We start from the raw sequence: 13,838 nt of genomic DNA, 5'->3' as shown, positions 1-13,838 counted from the left end.
ACAAGATCCCAATGCCAGAAGTGGTGATTGAGGCTTGTGAAATTTGGCGCCATCTATTGAATGGCACCACAAACAAAAATACCATAAAAAAAATTTCACACATTTGGTATTCAAGATTCAGACAATTAGAAAAATAACTATGGTATGTGCAACACCCATTTCTTTATAACAGAACATAATTTTAAATAAAGTACTCTACTCACAAAAAAGAACATGAGATTCACTACGACTGTACCTCAGGGTTTGATTATATCTTTATTGATGTAACTTTTAAATGTAGTACTAAAAAAGTATAGTTCTTAAAAAAACTTCATTTTCAATAAAGGGTAGCACTATTAATAGATAAAAATGTTATAATTTTCCTACGCTGAAAATGTATTTCCAACCGTTACTTACTTACATTTGTATCACAGCTATTCTCATTCAGTGCTGCCTTCTATTTGCAAAGTTTTTTCACATGCCACAAGCCTTTAACTCCCACACACACCTCAATTCACATAGTTTCACTGATTCACTGCAAATTATCATGCAAGAAACTTCCACTAACAGTAGTGCCAAACACCCATGTGACTCCCTCTATGTCTTCTACCTAACTATCACTTCGAGTTTAGGCAGAAATGTAAGCGGATTGCTGCCCATCCCTGCCATTACTTAAATTGAATAAATCTGGTTTGGTCTGCTTTTCAAAATAGGGTTTTATGGTCACCCATTGCACTGTCTCTGGTGTGAACATTCCTCCAAACTGTTTACTACATTTCCTCCCTCCCCCTGTTTCTTCCAGTGAAATAAGAGAGTCCTTACCAATTTACAGTTCCAAGCCACTGGGGTGATGGACCATGGAGGTATCCTTCTGTATGAGAGATATACAATATGTGCAGATGGCGAGATGCCCTCCAAGTGGATGCTCCATGTCTGCATAGGTTTGTCCAAGGGGATGTTTTAACTTTGGAGTGTGCTGTCATAATGATTGGGATCCCTCATCCTACCTCGCATGGAAGTCAATTCATGGTGGTTGAGTTTTGGTTTTAGACCTGAACCAATCACCATATGTCCTCATACGTCATGTGATTGAGATCCCTCATCCTACTCCTGCATAGATGTTGGTTCCCAGCATTTGAGTTTTGGATTTAGAGCTGAACCAATCAACTTGATGTACTTACACATGTAGTGTGATGGCAAAAATGCAGTTAATCCCTTTGCATTTTCGACAGGTACTTACTTCTGCTCATACTTCCCACCCTTCCTCCCCAATGTCAATGGGTCCTTCTGCTTTACCCATGAAGTCCATGGGTTTGTATTTATGAAGCAAAGATATCAGGAAGAATAACCTACGAGCGATCTTGTGGAAACTCTATCTCTAATTTATGTGATTATAATGAACAATGCGCATTTTTGGCCATGGAAATTATGAAAGTGAAGTCAACATGGCCTTACAGTGCAGGTTTTAGTACAATTCTAAGTGACTGAAAAATACCTGGGCAGGCACCATACGCTACAGAGTGGGATCCTGGTCAAAACATGGGACAAGCCCCTGAAAAATAATATATATATATGACAAAAGAAAGAAAACTTACCCAGTTACAGTCTCCCCGAAGAGTAAAGAATAGAAACAGGTGGAATACGGTACCCTGACGAGGAAGAAACAACTACCCAAAGCCAATAATGTGAGATGAATATATGAGGTGTAGTCCCAGTGCTCGACAGACGAATACCTCCAACAGACAATGGGGTTGAGATGCAGGTAAAAGGTAAGGTGCCTGGACGAAGTAAAGATGCCAGGAATTGATTATGGAAAGAAGAGAGACAAGGAATAAAAGGCCAATCAAATTACAAGCTGAACCCAATGGGTACGGGAGAAAGGAGAAAAAATATCACAAACAGAGGAGTTGTGCAAAGGAATGAAACTGCAGGAAATAGAGTCACAGGAAAGAAGCCTGGAAAGCATTGAAGAAACACAAAGCATGTATGTGACAGAAAAGGTCATCCAGTTCCAACCAAGAATAAAAGTGGAAGATGGCAAGAAATGAAAATAATGAAAAAAATATTCCACATGAACCTCCAAAGTGTAGGTTAGCAAAATCAATCCAGAACAAAATGAATATATAAAGCAGAAAAAGCCAAGAAAATCACCTTGGGAAGAAGACTGACTAAATGAGAAAAACTATAATTATAAACTGGATCTAATCCTATCTGAATGTATTGACAGCCAGGGCAATGGACTGGATGATGAACTGAAGACCAAAACAAAAGAAGTAACTTGGAAGCGAGAAAAAAAGTCAAATGCTTCCCATTGAGGAGTACCCCATAGGAGGATTGAGAGGCCACTTCCTGGGAGAAAGCATGTAGGGACTGGAAAGGCAATCTGCAACAAGGACAAAAGCACCTGGAACATAACATGCCAGGAGATACATGTCAAGTAAAATGCAGATCCACTGTCTACCACAAAGGAAACAAGAACAAGTGCCCCCTTGGCAAGTAATATAAGCTACCATCGAATAGTCAGAATGAAACATGATTAGTGAACTCCAGACAAGAGAAAGAAAGTGAAATAAAGCACGTTGGACTGCCAGAAGTGCCAGGGTGTTAACAAGGCAAGACCTTTAATCCACAGACCATTGTCCTGAAGTATCCTGCTGATCAACCCACATACCCCCAACTTTGGAGATGAGTATTGGGGAAGAGAAACAAATGCAGAAGAAAAAAATCGTTAAACCCAATGACAAGGAAGATATGTTCAAACAGACGAAGAGGGAAGGAGGAAAGCTATGAGGAGAATCCAAAGGAACCCTAGCAAGAGATCATTGGACGTGCAGCATCTCCTGAAAAGATTGCAAAGGGAAAAGTTCTTCCATAGAAGTCACATCCCTCAATGTGTTAGAACCTTGCTAGCAGTAGGATAGTGAATCATAATGGTGTGGATAACAGAAAGCTCCATCGAATGCATTTGATGAGAAGAATGGATGGTTCCAACAGAGGTGGTGTTGGAAAATAGCTGAAATTGTTACATAGGTAACAGGAAAACGTATTCAACCATCTGTGCTGCTTGTGTAAGAAGCAAATGAGTATGTTATGACAACTTCATTCAGAAGGAGCTAACCAAAGCCGGACATCAAAAAAGTGGTGTTAGTAAAATCTCAAAACGTGGAGGTTAGGTAAAATGCAGACCATATGACAAAAGACATACGGAACCAAAACTAGTCCAAAGGGCAAGACACAAAGCTGGTACCAAATCACATGATGAAAAAACCTAAGATAGCATCCCGAGAAATGAAAAATATGAACATGTACCATGGGCATTCTCAGTCCTGCAGAAATTTGCCACCCGATTGTGATCAAAGCCTACATAATAAAAATGGGGAAGAACCAAGAGGTCATTGAGATGGGACCAATTGAACCAAAACTCCAATCAGCATTTAATATATCCTATGAATGAAGAAACCCATAGGTAGGACAGGTAAAGGACAGTAAGGTGCTGGACAAGGAACATGAATAAAGATGACAAATACTCAGAATGAAACAAAAGAGCAACCAAATCAAAATATACATTATAGCATTGCAGATAAGCCACGTGATGCTAAATGCACAAGAGTAGCCCCAAAAAATGGACCGGTGGAGAAAAGGAGCTGACCAGAAGTTTCTATTAGAAGTGGATGATAAACATGGTACAAGATAGTGTCCACACCAGAAGATCCCAAAAGCAAAGAAGCTACACGTGGAGGGAATGAACTGAAGATTGCAAATGCTCCAATATGGAGGGAAGGAGGAAGAGGTTTCCTACAAAAAATCTCCTAGATATAGTCATAATGCCTAAGAAAGGAGGTGTAAGGTAGATATTTCCTGCAGGAGAGTCGCTAGGGTATGATGAAACTGGGAAACTAGGTGGGAGATAAAATGGATAGGATTAACAGAGACTGTCCCTATACAGTCGACAGAGATCCTAAGTACATAGAATCAAGAAGAAAATCTGCCTGATGGTAAGCTAAGGCAAATTTAACCAAAGCCTGTGGAGGATGAGGCATGCAAGTACCCTCTCCCAAAAGAGACAAAAATGTTCACCATGAAACATAATGTCTGGAAATGGAGTGGAAAAGTAAACCGTGAAACATGTCTTAAAAAGGGTGAGGTAGGCCTAGCAGATTCCACAGTAGAAGCCTAGGAAGGCAAACCATAATCAGGTGGAGGAAAACTGACAAAATCTAGGTCATCCTAAAGCCTAAACAGGCTTAGAAGTTGTAAGAGTAAATCAATCAATATCAGGAGAAGGTAGGGCAGCCCCCAGGGGTCCTCACAAACTAAATTAATTGTAAGAAGTATAAATTGTTAAGAATTATGAAAATGAAATAGTCAATATAATGTACATTTAATGTGTAGTGAAATAAACATATGTATGAGATGTTATGTGTTGAGGAAAACAAGATATTTAACCTAATTATCAATTCACCCGTAAGATGAACTACAGTTAAAAAGGGAATTGGTAAGTCTAATCGAACTGTGCAAGACAAAGTATATCACTAGGATCTAATTGAAAAACCTTAACCTAACAATAACACATACAACATCAGGAGGTCCACACAAACAAAATTAACATGAAGAAGTATAACAGATAAATAATAACAAAAATGAAATAGACATTATATTGTAAAATTAAGTAAGTGAGTATTGACACTAACATATGTATGAGATGTGATGTTTTGAAGAAAAAACAATATAGTTAACATAATTTACGATACACCAGTAAGATGAATTACAGGTAATCCTAAAATAACAAGGACCCATGTTAAGTCTAATCTCACATTATAGAATAAAGGATACAACTAAGCTCTAATTTCAAACCTGAACATAACTATGAGTATTGACAAATCTAACTAAACTTAGGTTATTGAACCCAAATAGCTACAGATAACAATATTAACAGTAAAAATAGTAATAAAACATAACAGTATAATGCCTTATTTTTCCAAAGTAGGAACACTGCCTGAAGCCTGTGTAAATATGCTGATAGAAGATATAACCTCCGAAATGGTAACTTAGAATTCAAAATTCATATTCAAAATTATTTGCAATGAAGTATTAAGTTCCATAACTGGGTAGAAATATGAAATAATTCCACTTCAGAATAAGTTACAAGTATAACAGTTGTATAATAAATAGTAACATTGGTGAGAGAAACTAATACAAAGATACGAGGAAAAAAAACTTAAGAGAGCACAAACTAAACGTCTGAACACAAGCACTGCTGAACGAGAAGCAACAGTCAGGTAGAATAGCATAGGAGTCACGTGGGTGTGTAGCACTACTATTGGTTGCATGATAACTTGCATGTGAGAATCAGTTAATCCATATCAATCGAGTGGAGTGTGGGAATGAAAGGCTTGGGGCATGCAAAATGTTTGCAAATAGAGGGCAGCACTGAACAAGTATAACTAGGTATGTGAGCAAAAGTAAGGTACCTTTTTGAATGTACAGTTTATATCAGCAAAATTTATGAAAATTTTGAGCTCTGTATATTGAATCATTTTTTATGCAATGAGTTGCATATGACTAAAGAGAACAATCTGAACACTTTTCTTGTGCAGTACTTCCCAGAAAAAATACTTTTTTAGAAAATGTTCACTTTTTTAACAGTTTTTACAATGAAGTATGCTAGTAATTACTAGCACAAACAGTCGGATGTATGGCAGCATTTCTGCTAGTATGTCAAATTAAATAAAAACAGAAGATAAACACAACAACTAAATGTTTTCTTACGTGTAACCTATGTACAAAATATTCACAAAATTACATTACATTCCACAATTTTGTCACAATTGTCTTTAAAGTCTTAGTAGACTTATCTCTGTTCTTTTTCTGACTTCTAACAGTTCTACTTTAAAAGTTGCAGGTTGTAGTGAAGGAAAATAGATTTTTCATAATTATCACTTCTCATACAACTTCTTTTATCATTATAAATACTGCAAATAGTGCTGAAGACATGTTCACTTGATATTGAAGACATTGGAGCACAGAGTAGTGCTTTATATTGCTCATCATTTACCTTCTACTACTACAGTGACTTGCTACTTTTACAGTCTATGACTGTCTATCTTAATTACAGAACAATCCATTAATCTAGCTTAATATCTACTTCAAAGATTTCAGTTGCTTTGTTTATACCAAGAATACTCATATATACTATCCAGTATAGTTGCAGATGGAGCTTCTATTCCTTGTCTTTTTTATTACTTTTTAGATTAATCATCAAACTTTTTGTGATGGTACTACAGCTTGTTTGACTTGGTGCTTTTAAGTTCTCCCAGCCTCGCTCTCTCTCTTCTTCTACAATCCATGCTATGGCTTTGGTTAAGGTATCCACAGATGAAAATGTGTACTGTTTATACTTAAGGTCAAGCACATATGCAAATACCTTAGCTTTAACATCTACTTCAGAGACCATTTGGTACGGTTCTCCAGCATTGTGCTGCATATAGTTTGGATTCCTTTAGTGGAAGGTCCTTGTTCCTGAAGTAGTCATTTGAGAAAGGTGACACTGGGAATTATGCAAGATGCATAGGTACTAGCTTTGCTCATTTCTAGAGTAATTTCTTCAAAAGAAGTCAAAGTTTCCAACTGATCAGCACTCAGTCAGTCGGACATGAAAAGTGCTCATACTCACTGCATTAAAACATTAAATGCACATTTCTGCTCGACCATTCGTTGTAGAATTGGAACACTGAATTCCAGCAAGTTTGGACAAGACCGTATTATGCTGTGTTTGGAGAAATCGTTCCCTATATATATCTTATAAATGTGAATGATTGAAATAAGTTGTGATTCACTTTAGAATGTTTGTCACTGATTTCTGACTAGAAATACCATCATTAATCACAAACTGTAGTGTAAAAGCAGTGCAGCTTAAACTAGATATGTACATCAAATTCATTCCTTTCACTATTTTTGATCCATTGTCTCTTAGAACTAGCAGTACTCAATCTGTGCTGATCTTCCAGTGATTCATCATATCCATGAAGATATGACTTATGTACTCTACAGTATATAATTCAGATATTAGCCAACTGCCAATTCATTGAGCTATTATGACTCATAAGATATTCTGTTGTTCCTGCCCAACAGTCAGCACCGAAAGATATGCTGTAGCCAGCATTCATTGTTGTTATCAGATCCTTTATTTTTTGTTCCACTTTACAGAAGCTTTCTTCAAGCATGTGTGTGTATCCAGGAAACTTTTTCACTTTTTATGTTGTATCTCGGTTCCAGTGCATTAATAAGGCATTGATAACCAGCATCAGATACTAAAATAAATGGCTGATCATCTGCGCAAACATTTCAAGAATTTTGTTGTCAATTGCTTTAGATTCAGGTTCATTTATTGCCACTGCTTTTGTCTTATCTGGTACTTCCAACTGTTTAGGCTGGTTTTCTAACACTTTGTCCAGATTTACTTCCTTTTTCCTCCTCTTCCTTTGTTTGTACTTCTATATTAGCACTGGATGTATTTTTCTTTTTTCCAAGTTAACTTTTGCAGAACAGCCAATCCACTCTGCTGTATCAGGGTCAATTTCAGAAAACAGCTTGCTTTTGCTTTGCTGACCTTCTACCATCTGTAAGAAATAAGAAATAAACATAAAAACATATGTTGCTCGAGTATGCTACGACAGAATGCTTGGAAAACAACACACAACACCTCAAATCATCACTATCTCTGCCCCTATTTAAACAAACAATGCTGTGCCTTTTTACCATACTTTGAGATCTCACAAAACAATTAGTTGTTTACTTACTACAAAACATATTATTTAGTATCCTAACTCATGTCTTACAATGTATTGTTAAGTAAAATAAGTAAACTCCAAACACCTTTAAGCATAAACACCTTCCTGATGTTAAATGTAAGATAGAAATATACTCCAACCCTGTTATACAAAGAAACTAATGTTTCATTATTTTGAAGCACAGACTTCTCCCCAATGTATAAGAGGGATATTTTTGACATATAAACAAAACACCAAGTTCAATCAACTTATAAAAGTTATTTGATAATGTCTCTTTTATCAACAAGACTAAAAATGACATCTTGAAGTGATCAAAAAATTCACTTACATGCTAACAATACAATTCTAAATTTAATTAGTAAACTAAATAAATAGATATAGATAATAATTATAAAAACAAAAAGTGACAATGTTTTTGAATAGAAACTGGATGCTTCAATCCCATGTTAGCGAGTCTTCTTTTATTCCAAATAAAACTTAAAAGAATGCATATCCAATAATTACTCTAATAATAATAATATATTAAATAGTGGAATGTTAGTATTAAGAACACAATTATTTCCTTACCTTTTTGAGTCCTTGCATTGCAAGCTTTTCTGAAGCAGAATGATCTTTCATTTTAGATGGATTGTGTGTAGGATGCCAATCCATTTATTTGTAAACTAAATCAAACAACTACAGTTCTGTATCTCTTCTGTGTTGAGTTGATATGCAGTGAAAATTAAATAATTTACAGGTATAATGAATCATGAAAAGTACTATCAGCCCCACTTGAACAGATGCCGAAAAGAGAAATATCAGCCAATAACATCAGTCAACAAACATGTACAAAAAGGCAGCTGTCTAATCATCAGGCATATCTTTTAAAAGCACTAACAGACAGCATTCTATGGACATGGTAACCTTCCATCACTGTTGTATAGACATACAAGTTCTATTCAGAGATGTCTATCCTGCAAGAATACTGAAAGATAGCAGTTCAATCAACAAAGAAACTTTAAACTTCAGGTTATAGAGACAATTTCAATTGCATAATTTTTTTGATTACCTATTAAAGGTTTCCAGTAAGATGAAAAGCACTTCAAGTTATACATTATTTGTTGCCACTGACAAAAAATATTTTTAGTAAATACCATAGCTATTCATGCTAGATGGTTATAATGTACAATAAGTTAATTAAAAACGAAGCCCAATCTATCATTTAATTCACCAGTCCTCACTCCTCCTTAGTAACCCTGGACAAGGGCAAATCAAAAACAACACAATGCTTCTTGTAGATGAAGTCCTATTTATATTACTTCTTTATGAGGTAACAGCATGAAAACTTACCCTTTTTCATTTTGTTGAGATTTCAAGCAAAACCTTCTACAAACATATGTAAATTACAATTGGAGAAGAAAAATGTAGAAACCCAAGTTAAAAAACATCATATTAAACATGATGTACATTTCTAAGTTTTCTTTTATATTGTTGTAGTTCTTAAGAAGTGAATAATTATCAAAATTTTACCCGAATTAGAAGAAACTTCTCCTAACTGATAAAAATTATGTATAAGTAAAATATCTAGATTTACATAGATTTGTACAACTTAACCTCACTACATCCAGCACTCACATTTTGGCATTTCTTTGCCATTTCCTTCAATTTCTGAGGCACTTTTCTTCCAGTTCTTTTTATAAAACGCACAAGAGCTGTGGCTTGTTTCAAACTATCTTCGGTAAGTATTAAATGGCTAACACATTCCACTTCGAGAGTTTTCAGGTCCTCCTGAAAAACCAAATGATAAATTTACTATAAAACTGTAGAGTTTGCAAAATACCATAGAAAAGTACCAATCTTTTCATCACTAAACAATAAATACATAAATTCAAGTGCATAGCTTCACAGTACTTGTATGCTAAAAATAATAATAATAATTTTTAATCTTAAAATTATTTTTTTATTTTTGTTTGTTGTTAAACAAAAAAGCTACACAATGGAATATCCGTGCTGTTTTCACAATGAGTACTGAAATTCAATTTTTAACGTTGTACGTCTTCAGACTTACTGCTGAGCCACTTTTTATTTATGACTGATTCAAAATGAGAAAGAAAAAAGGCAGTTTAAGTGAAATTAAATTCTGTCACATTCTGCCTGTGTTTTTCACAATTACTTCAAAAATATCTGAAGTTACTGTTTTGTGCCATGACCAAATACTTTCAGAGGTGGACAACTACTGGTGTCATATCTCCAGGGACTTTCCTCAAATTACCAAATTGTTTTTATACCATTCACTATTGGTAGGATCCACATCCTGTGTCATATTAAAAAAATTCTAAAATTGTGTAAAAACAACCATTTTGTATGTAAAATACACATGGAACCTCAGCAGTAATTAATATGATTGATTACAATTATTAATTACAGTATTGATGGTATTTTTGTTTACAACTATTTGTAAGACCCAAGTTACTAAGGACTTTGTAACCAGCAAAGTCACTAACCTACTGTTGATTTGGTACAAAAATAGTTTATAAAAATGTGTTTAAAAAGCAGAAAGGGTCAGTATGGACTCCACTGGTAATTCTAGGGTTAATATGAGTCTCACAATATAACACAGTTTAATAAAAAATAAAAAAACCTTTTCACACACAACACATTAGATGCTAACATTCAAACAGCATTGTCCTTTCTGCTTTACAAAAACTCATTTAGTCTGAGGGAAGGAATAATCATTAAGAAAATCAACAACTACCCTGGATTCTCCTGTTTCAACGATGGTTATTGATGTTGTAATGAAAACTGTTGTAAGTTCGGTTAAGAAAGGAATTGTTGACAATACTTTTTGTATCACACAGTTTAATATGATTGAGGTTCTTACAAGAGTATTAACAAATGTAATTTTCATTCACAAAACAGAACAAAGAACAATATTAATCACTCTGATATGTCACAACCTTAAAGAAAATGCTCAACCTTCCATAAAATTTTTCAGAAAACTATAACGAGTTGAACATTATGTAGATTTTAGTAATAATCATTACACAAAGCTGTGCTGATAAAAATGCTTTTATTTTAAGAGTATGTTTTCTAACATATGTGAATGAACAAATTAAAAACAGTATATGTACATAGACTACAAAATAGTTATGTTAAATTTAACATCTAAAAGAAATAAAGCACAAAACCAGTGTCTCCTTACCTTTGGAGATACTTTAAAACAATTTAATACAACTATTCAGACAAGTAAAAATAAAAGTCATTATATATACCGAAAATTATTATCATATTACGATCAGAACAAGTTATGTATTTACAGTAAAATTAATAATAAACCTGGCAATAAGTATAGATAATGAAATAATTTTAAATAATAATAATTTTTTTTAATAATTTTAATTTATAAAGCTTAGTATGCATTGCTTCATTCTTTGGTTAATCTTGTTGTTAATGATATATTCAGCCATTATCTCAATAATATCTCATGAGGTTTGGCCAGCATAAGAGATTTAGGTTAGTTTTAACTACAAAAGCTAATACTGTAAAACAATCTCTATAATAAAAGTATAATAATAAAAAAACAAAATTAAAAGTAATGATATTCACTGTATTAAATTATATTGTCCATAGTGTTAATGAAAGTAAAAACAATAAATGATACAGTATACTTTACTAAAGGAACAGAGAAACACTAGTTGTTGGTTTGAACTACTGCCACAGAAGCAAATTTCGTTGAGATATGTAATCTAATACAATATGCCTGATTTTTCTCCAACTTTCCTGGACATTCAAAGCTCATTAACTCTTTCAGCACGGGCTCGATCCCTAGAACTGACCTCATAACCATTTTCAAATATTGGTTCAAAAGAGATAAATGGCATCCAAGTCCGTTAAAATGGTTGAAAAAGCCACTAGGGGGACATTCTGAGCTTCTGATTGGTTATTTATATCATATATAGAAGTAAGTGTATATAAGGGAGCGTTTCAAAAAATGGGAAGAGTTGGGTGGGGTGCCACTGTGTTTGATTTATTACTTGAGCAATATCTTAGCAAATAGAAATGACAAAGACATTCTTATTTTATATTCTAGTTTGTCAATATTGGTAATTTGAGTTTCTAATTTATACAAAACTACACACTTAGTATTTTCACTTCACAAACATCTAATTTGAACCAGTGTTGCATTCAACATACCACGTGACTCACAAAAATCGATGTTTATGTTCTTTTAATATTTACTTTTAAATTAAAAATTGAAAAATGTATATTAATAAAATTTAAATTATAATCTACAGTTTGATACCAAAATTATTGACATAAGTTCATGAAATAGTATTTCAATAAACTTTTGAATGCAAGTCAACAAACGAAATGACACTGCATCACTGTCCACAAACATAAGTAATTCTCATTGCAATAAGTTTCTGTGAAGAATGGTAAAATCAATATTGAACCACAACTGTAACAGATATTTAATGATATACAATCTCAAAATACAAAAGCTGTTTTGTGAAAGCTGCAAAAATGTATTCATTGTTATAAAAAATAATTAATTGATTAATTAATGAGACACAGTTTCTACATACTGAGAATTTGGATCATTAAATCTCTATTCCAAACTGAACTTTACTCTCAAAAACTATATAAATGAAAAGAAATTAAACTACACATCTTGAAAACATTTCCAGATATCCTCTAGTGTAAGTAAATGTCGGTTTTCATGACCATATGTCAACAAACCAAAAGCACATAAAGCTGCTTCAGTGAACTCAGTAGTTATATAGTTATATTCAGTTTCTGTGGTCATCATTCTTCATGAGAACAGCCACTAATTTTGTAAAGTTGTGGATTTTATAACTTTGGAATTTTAACAATTTTGAATCCTTGTTTATTACCTTTTAGCAGTACCAGAATACATGCTCTTTCATAATCATAGTCCTCAGATAACGAATACAGATGCTACTCTAGACAGGACTGGGGTGATTTTCAAGCTCACTGTTATCTTAACCCTACTGCCCTGGGTATCCTTTACTGCGCATGACACAAGGTTTTAGTGTCTTACATTCACAATTTTATTAAACTACTTTTTGTTTATATTATACCACTTAAAATAGCATAAAATCTTAGCTAATATTGCATATTTTAATAGTATACAAGTTTTAAGTTCTTAATTCTACAAGGCGATATTTAAAAAATCCTGAATTTCCACTAGAGTGACCCACATGACACATTTTCTTTTAGCATGTCATCATCCCTATTTTATCCACCACCCCTCAAAAAAGTATGAAATTAAATGTAAAATACTCTATAAAATCGTTTTTCATCAAACAAACCATAATTTTTATAGCTTTCAATTTTGTTTGATTACAGAGTTATCGAATAGAAAATCAGACCCCTCTTGCCACATCCTCTCTTTCACAATTCATTGATAGTTCTCTCTTACGTTTCATTATTTATTACCTATAACCAATAGAAAGTCAATGTTTTCATCTATCAAATGACATATTCTATAACGTTGCATTCTGAACAGAATATCTTCAATTTCACTCACAGTAAAAGATTTGTTCACTTGGGAAAGTTAACGACTAGCTTGGATGAATTTGTAACGACTCTTGCCGCATAGTTAGAAAGCCAGGACATTTTTAAGAGATAAGTGAATTTGTCTACTTTATTTATGTTATTAGTCTATATTCTTTGGTGCATTATTTAATTAAATAAAAATTATTAAGTGCATTAATATCTGTAATATAAAAAATTAGGGTTAACTCTTGTCGAAAACCAGAGAGCAAGAAAGAAGAAGATTGGGTAGTACTTTATTTCTTGTTTTTCACATTAATTCTTTATTTATTATTATATGGATCTTTATAAGTTAGTTAAGACTAGATTAGGTAAAATAAGTAATAATAAATACATAATTAAAATGGTTCACGAGGCACGCACACCAGCAGCTCATGGGTAATGTAATTCGTTCGATAGTGTAACGTGAGCTACACATTCCCAGAGTGATTTACAACTTATAATGACATGGATAGTAGTTAGACATGGTTCAAAGGGCAATAAAACAATAAAATTTAATTATAAATAAATTTA

General features: G+C 33.5%; 2 protein-coding genes across 2 annotated transcripts in view; both read right to left on the bottom strand.

Moving 5' to 3' along the window:
• LOC106466048 overlaps window positions 1-6,463 on the bottom strand; it is a 31,934-nt gene extending 25,471 nt beyond the window's left edge. The window contains exon 1 of the mRNA XM_022394003.1: window positions 6,223-6,463. Within this exon, the coding sequence (XP_022249711.1) occupies window positions 6,223-6,463 (241 nt within the window). The remainder of the gene's footprint in view (window positions 1-6,222) is intronic.
• Window positions 6,464-7,472: 1,009 nt separating this feature from the next.
• LOC106466044 (putative ATP-dependent RNA helicase TDRD12) overlaps window positions 7,473-13,838 on the bottom strand; it is a 19,101-nt gene continuing 12,735 nt past the window's right edge. The window contains exons 7-8 of the mRNA XM_022394002.1: window positions 9,384-9,536; window positions 7,473-7,598 (exon numbers count right to left, since the gene is read on the bottom strand). Coding sequence (XP_022249710.1) covers window positions 7,473-7,598; window positions 9,384-9,536 — 279 coding nt within the window. The remainder of the gene's footprint in view (window positions 7,599-9,383; window positions 9,537-13,838) is intronic.

The sequence above is a fragment of the Limulus polyphemus genome, unplaced genomic scaffold, assembly GCF_000517525.1.
Source record: "Limulus polyphemus unplaced genomic scaffold, Limulus_polyphemus-2.1.2 Scaffold2133, whole genome shotgun sequence".
Taxonomy (NCBI): domain Eukaryota; kingdom Metazoa; phylum Arthropoda; class Merostomata; order Xiphosura; family Limulidae; genus Limulus; species Limulus polyphemus.
The sequence above is the reverse complement of the archived record's forward strand: the minus strand, read 5'-3'. Positions and strand labels throughout refer to the sequence as shown.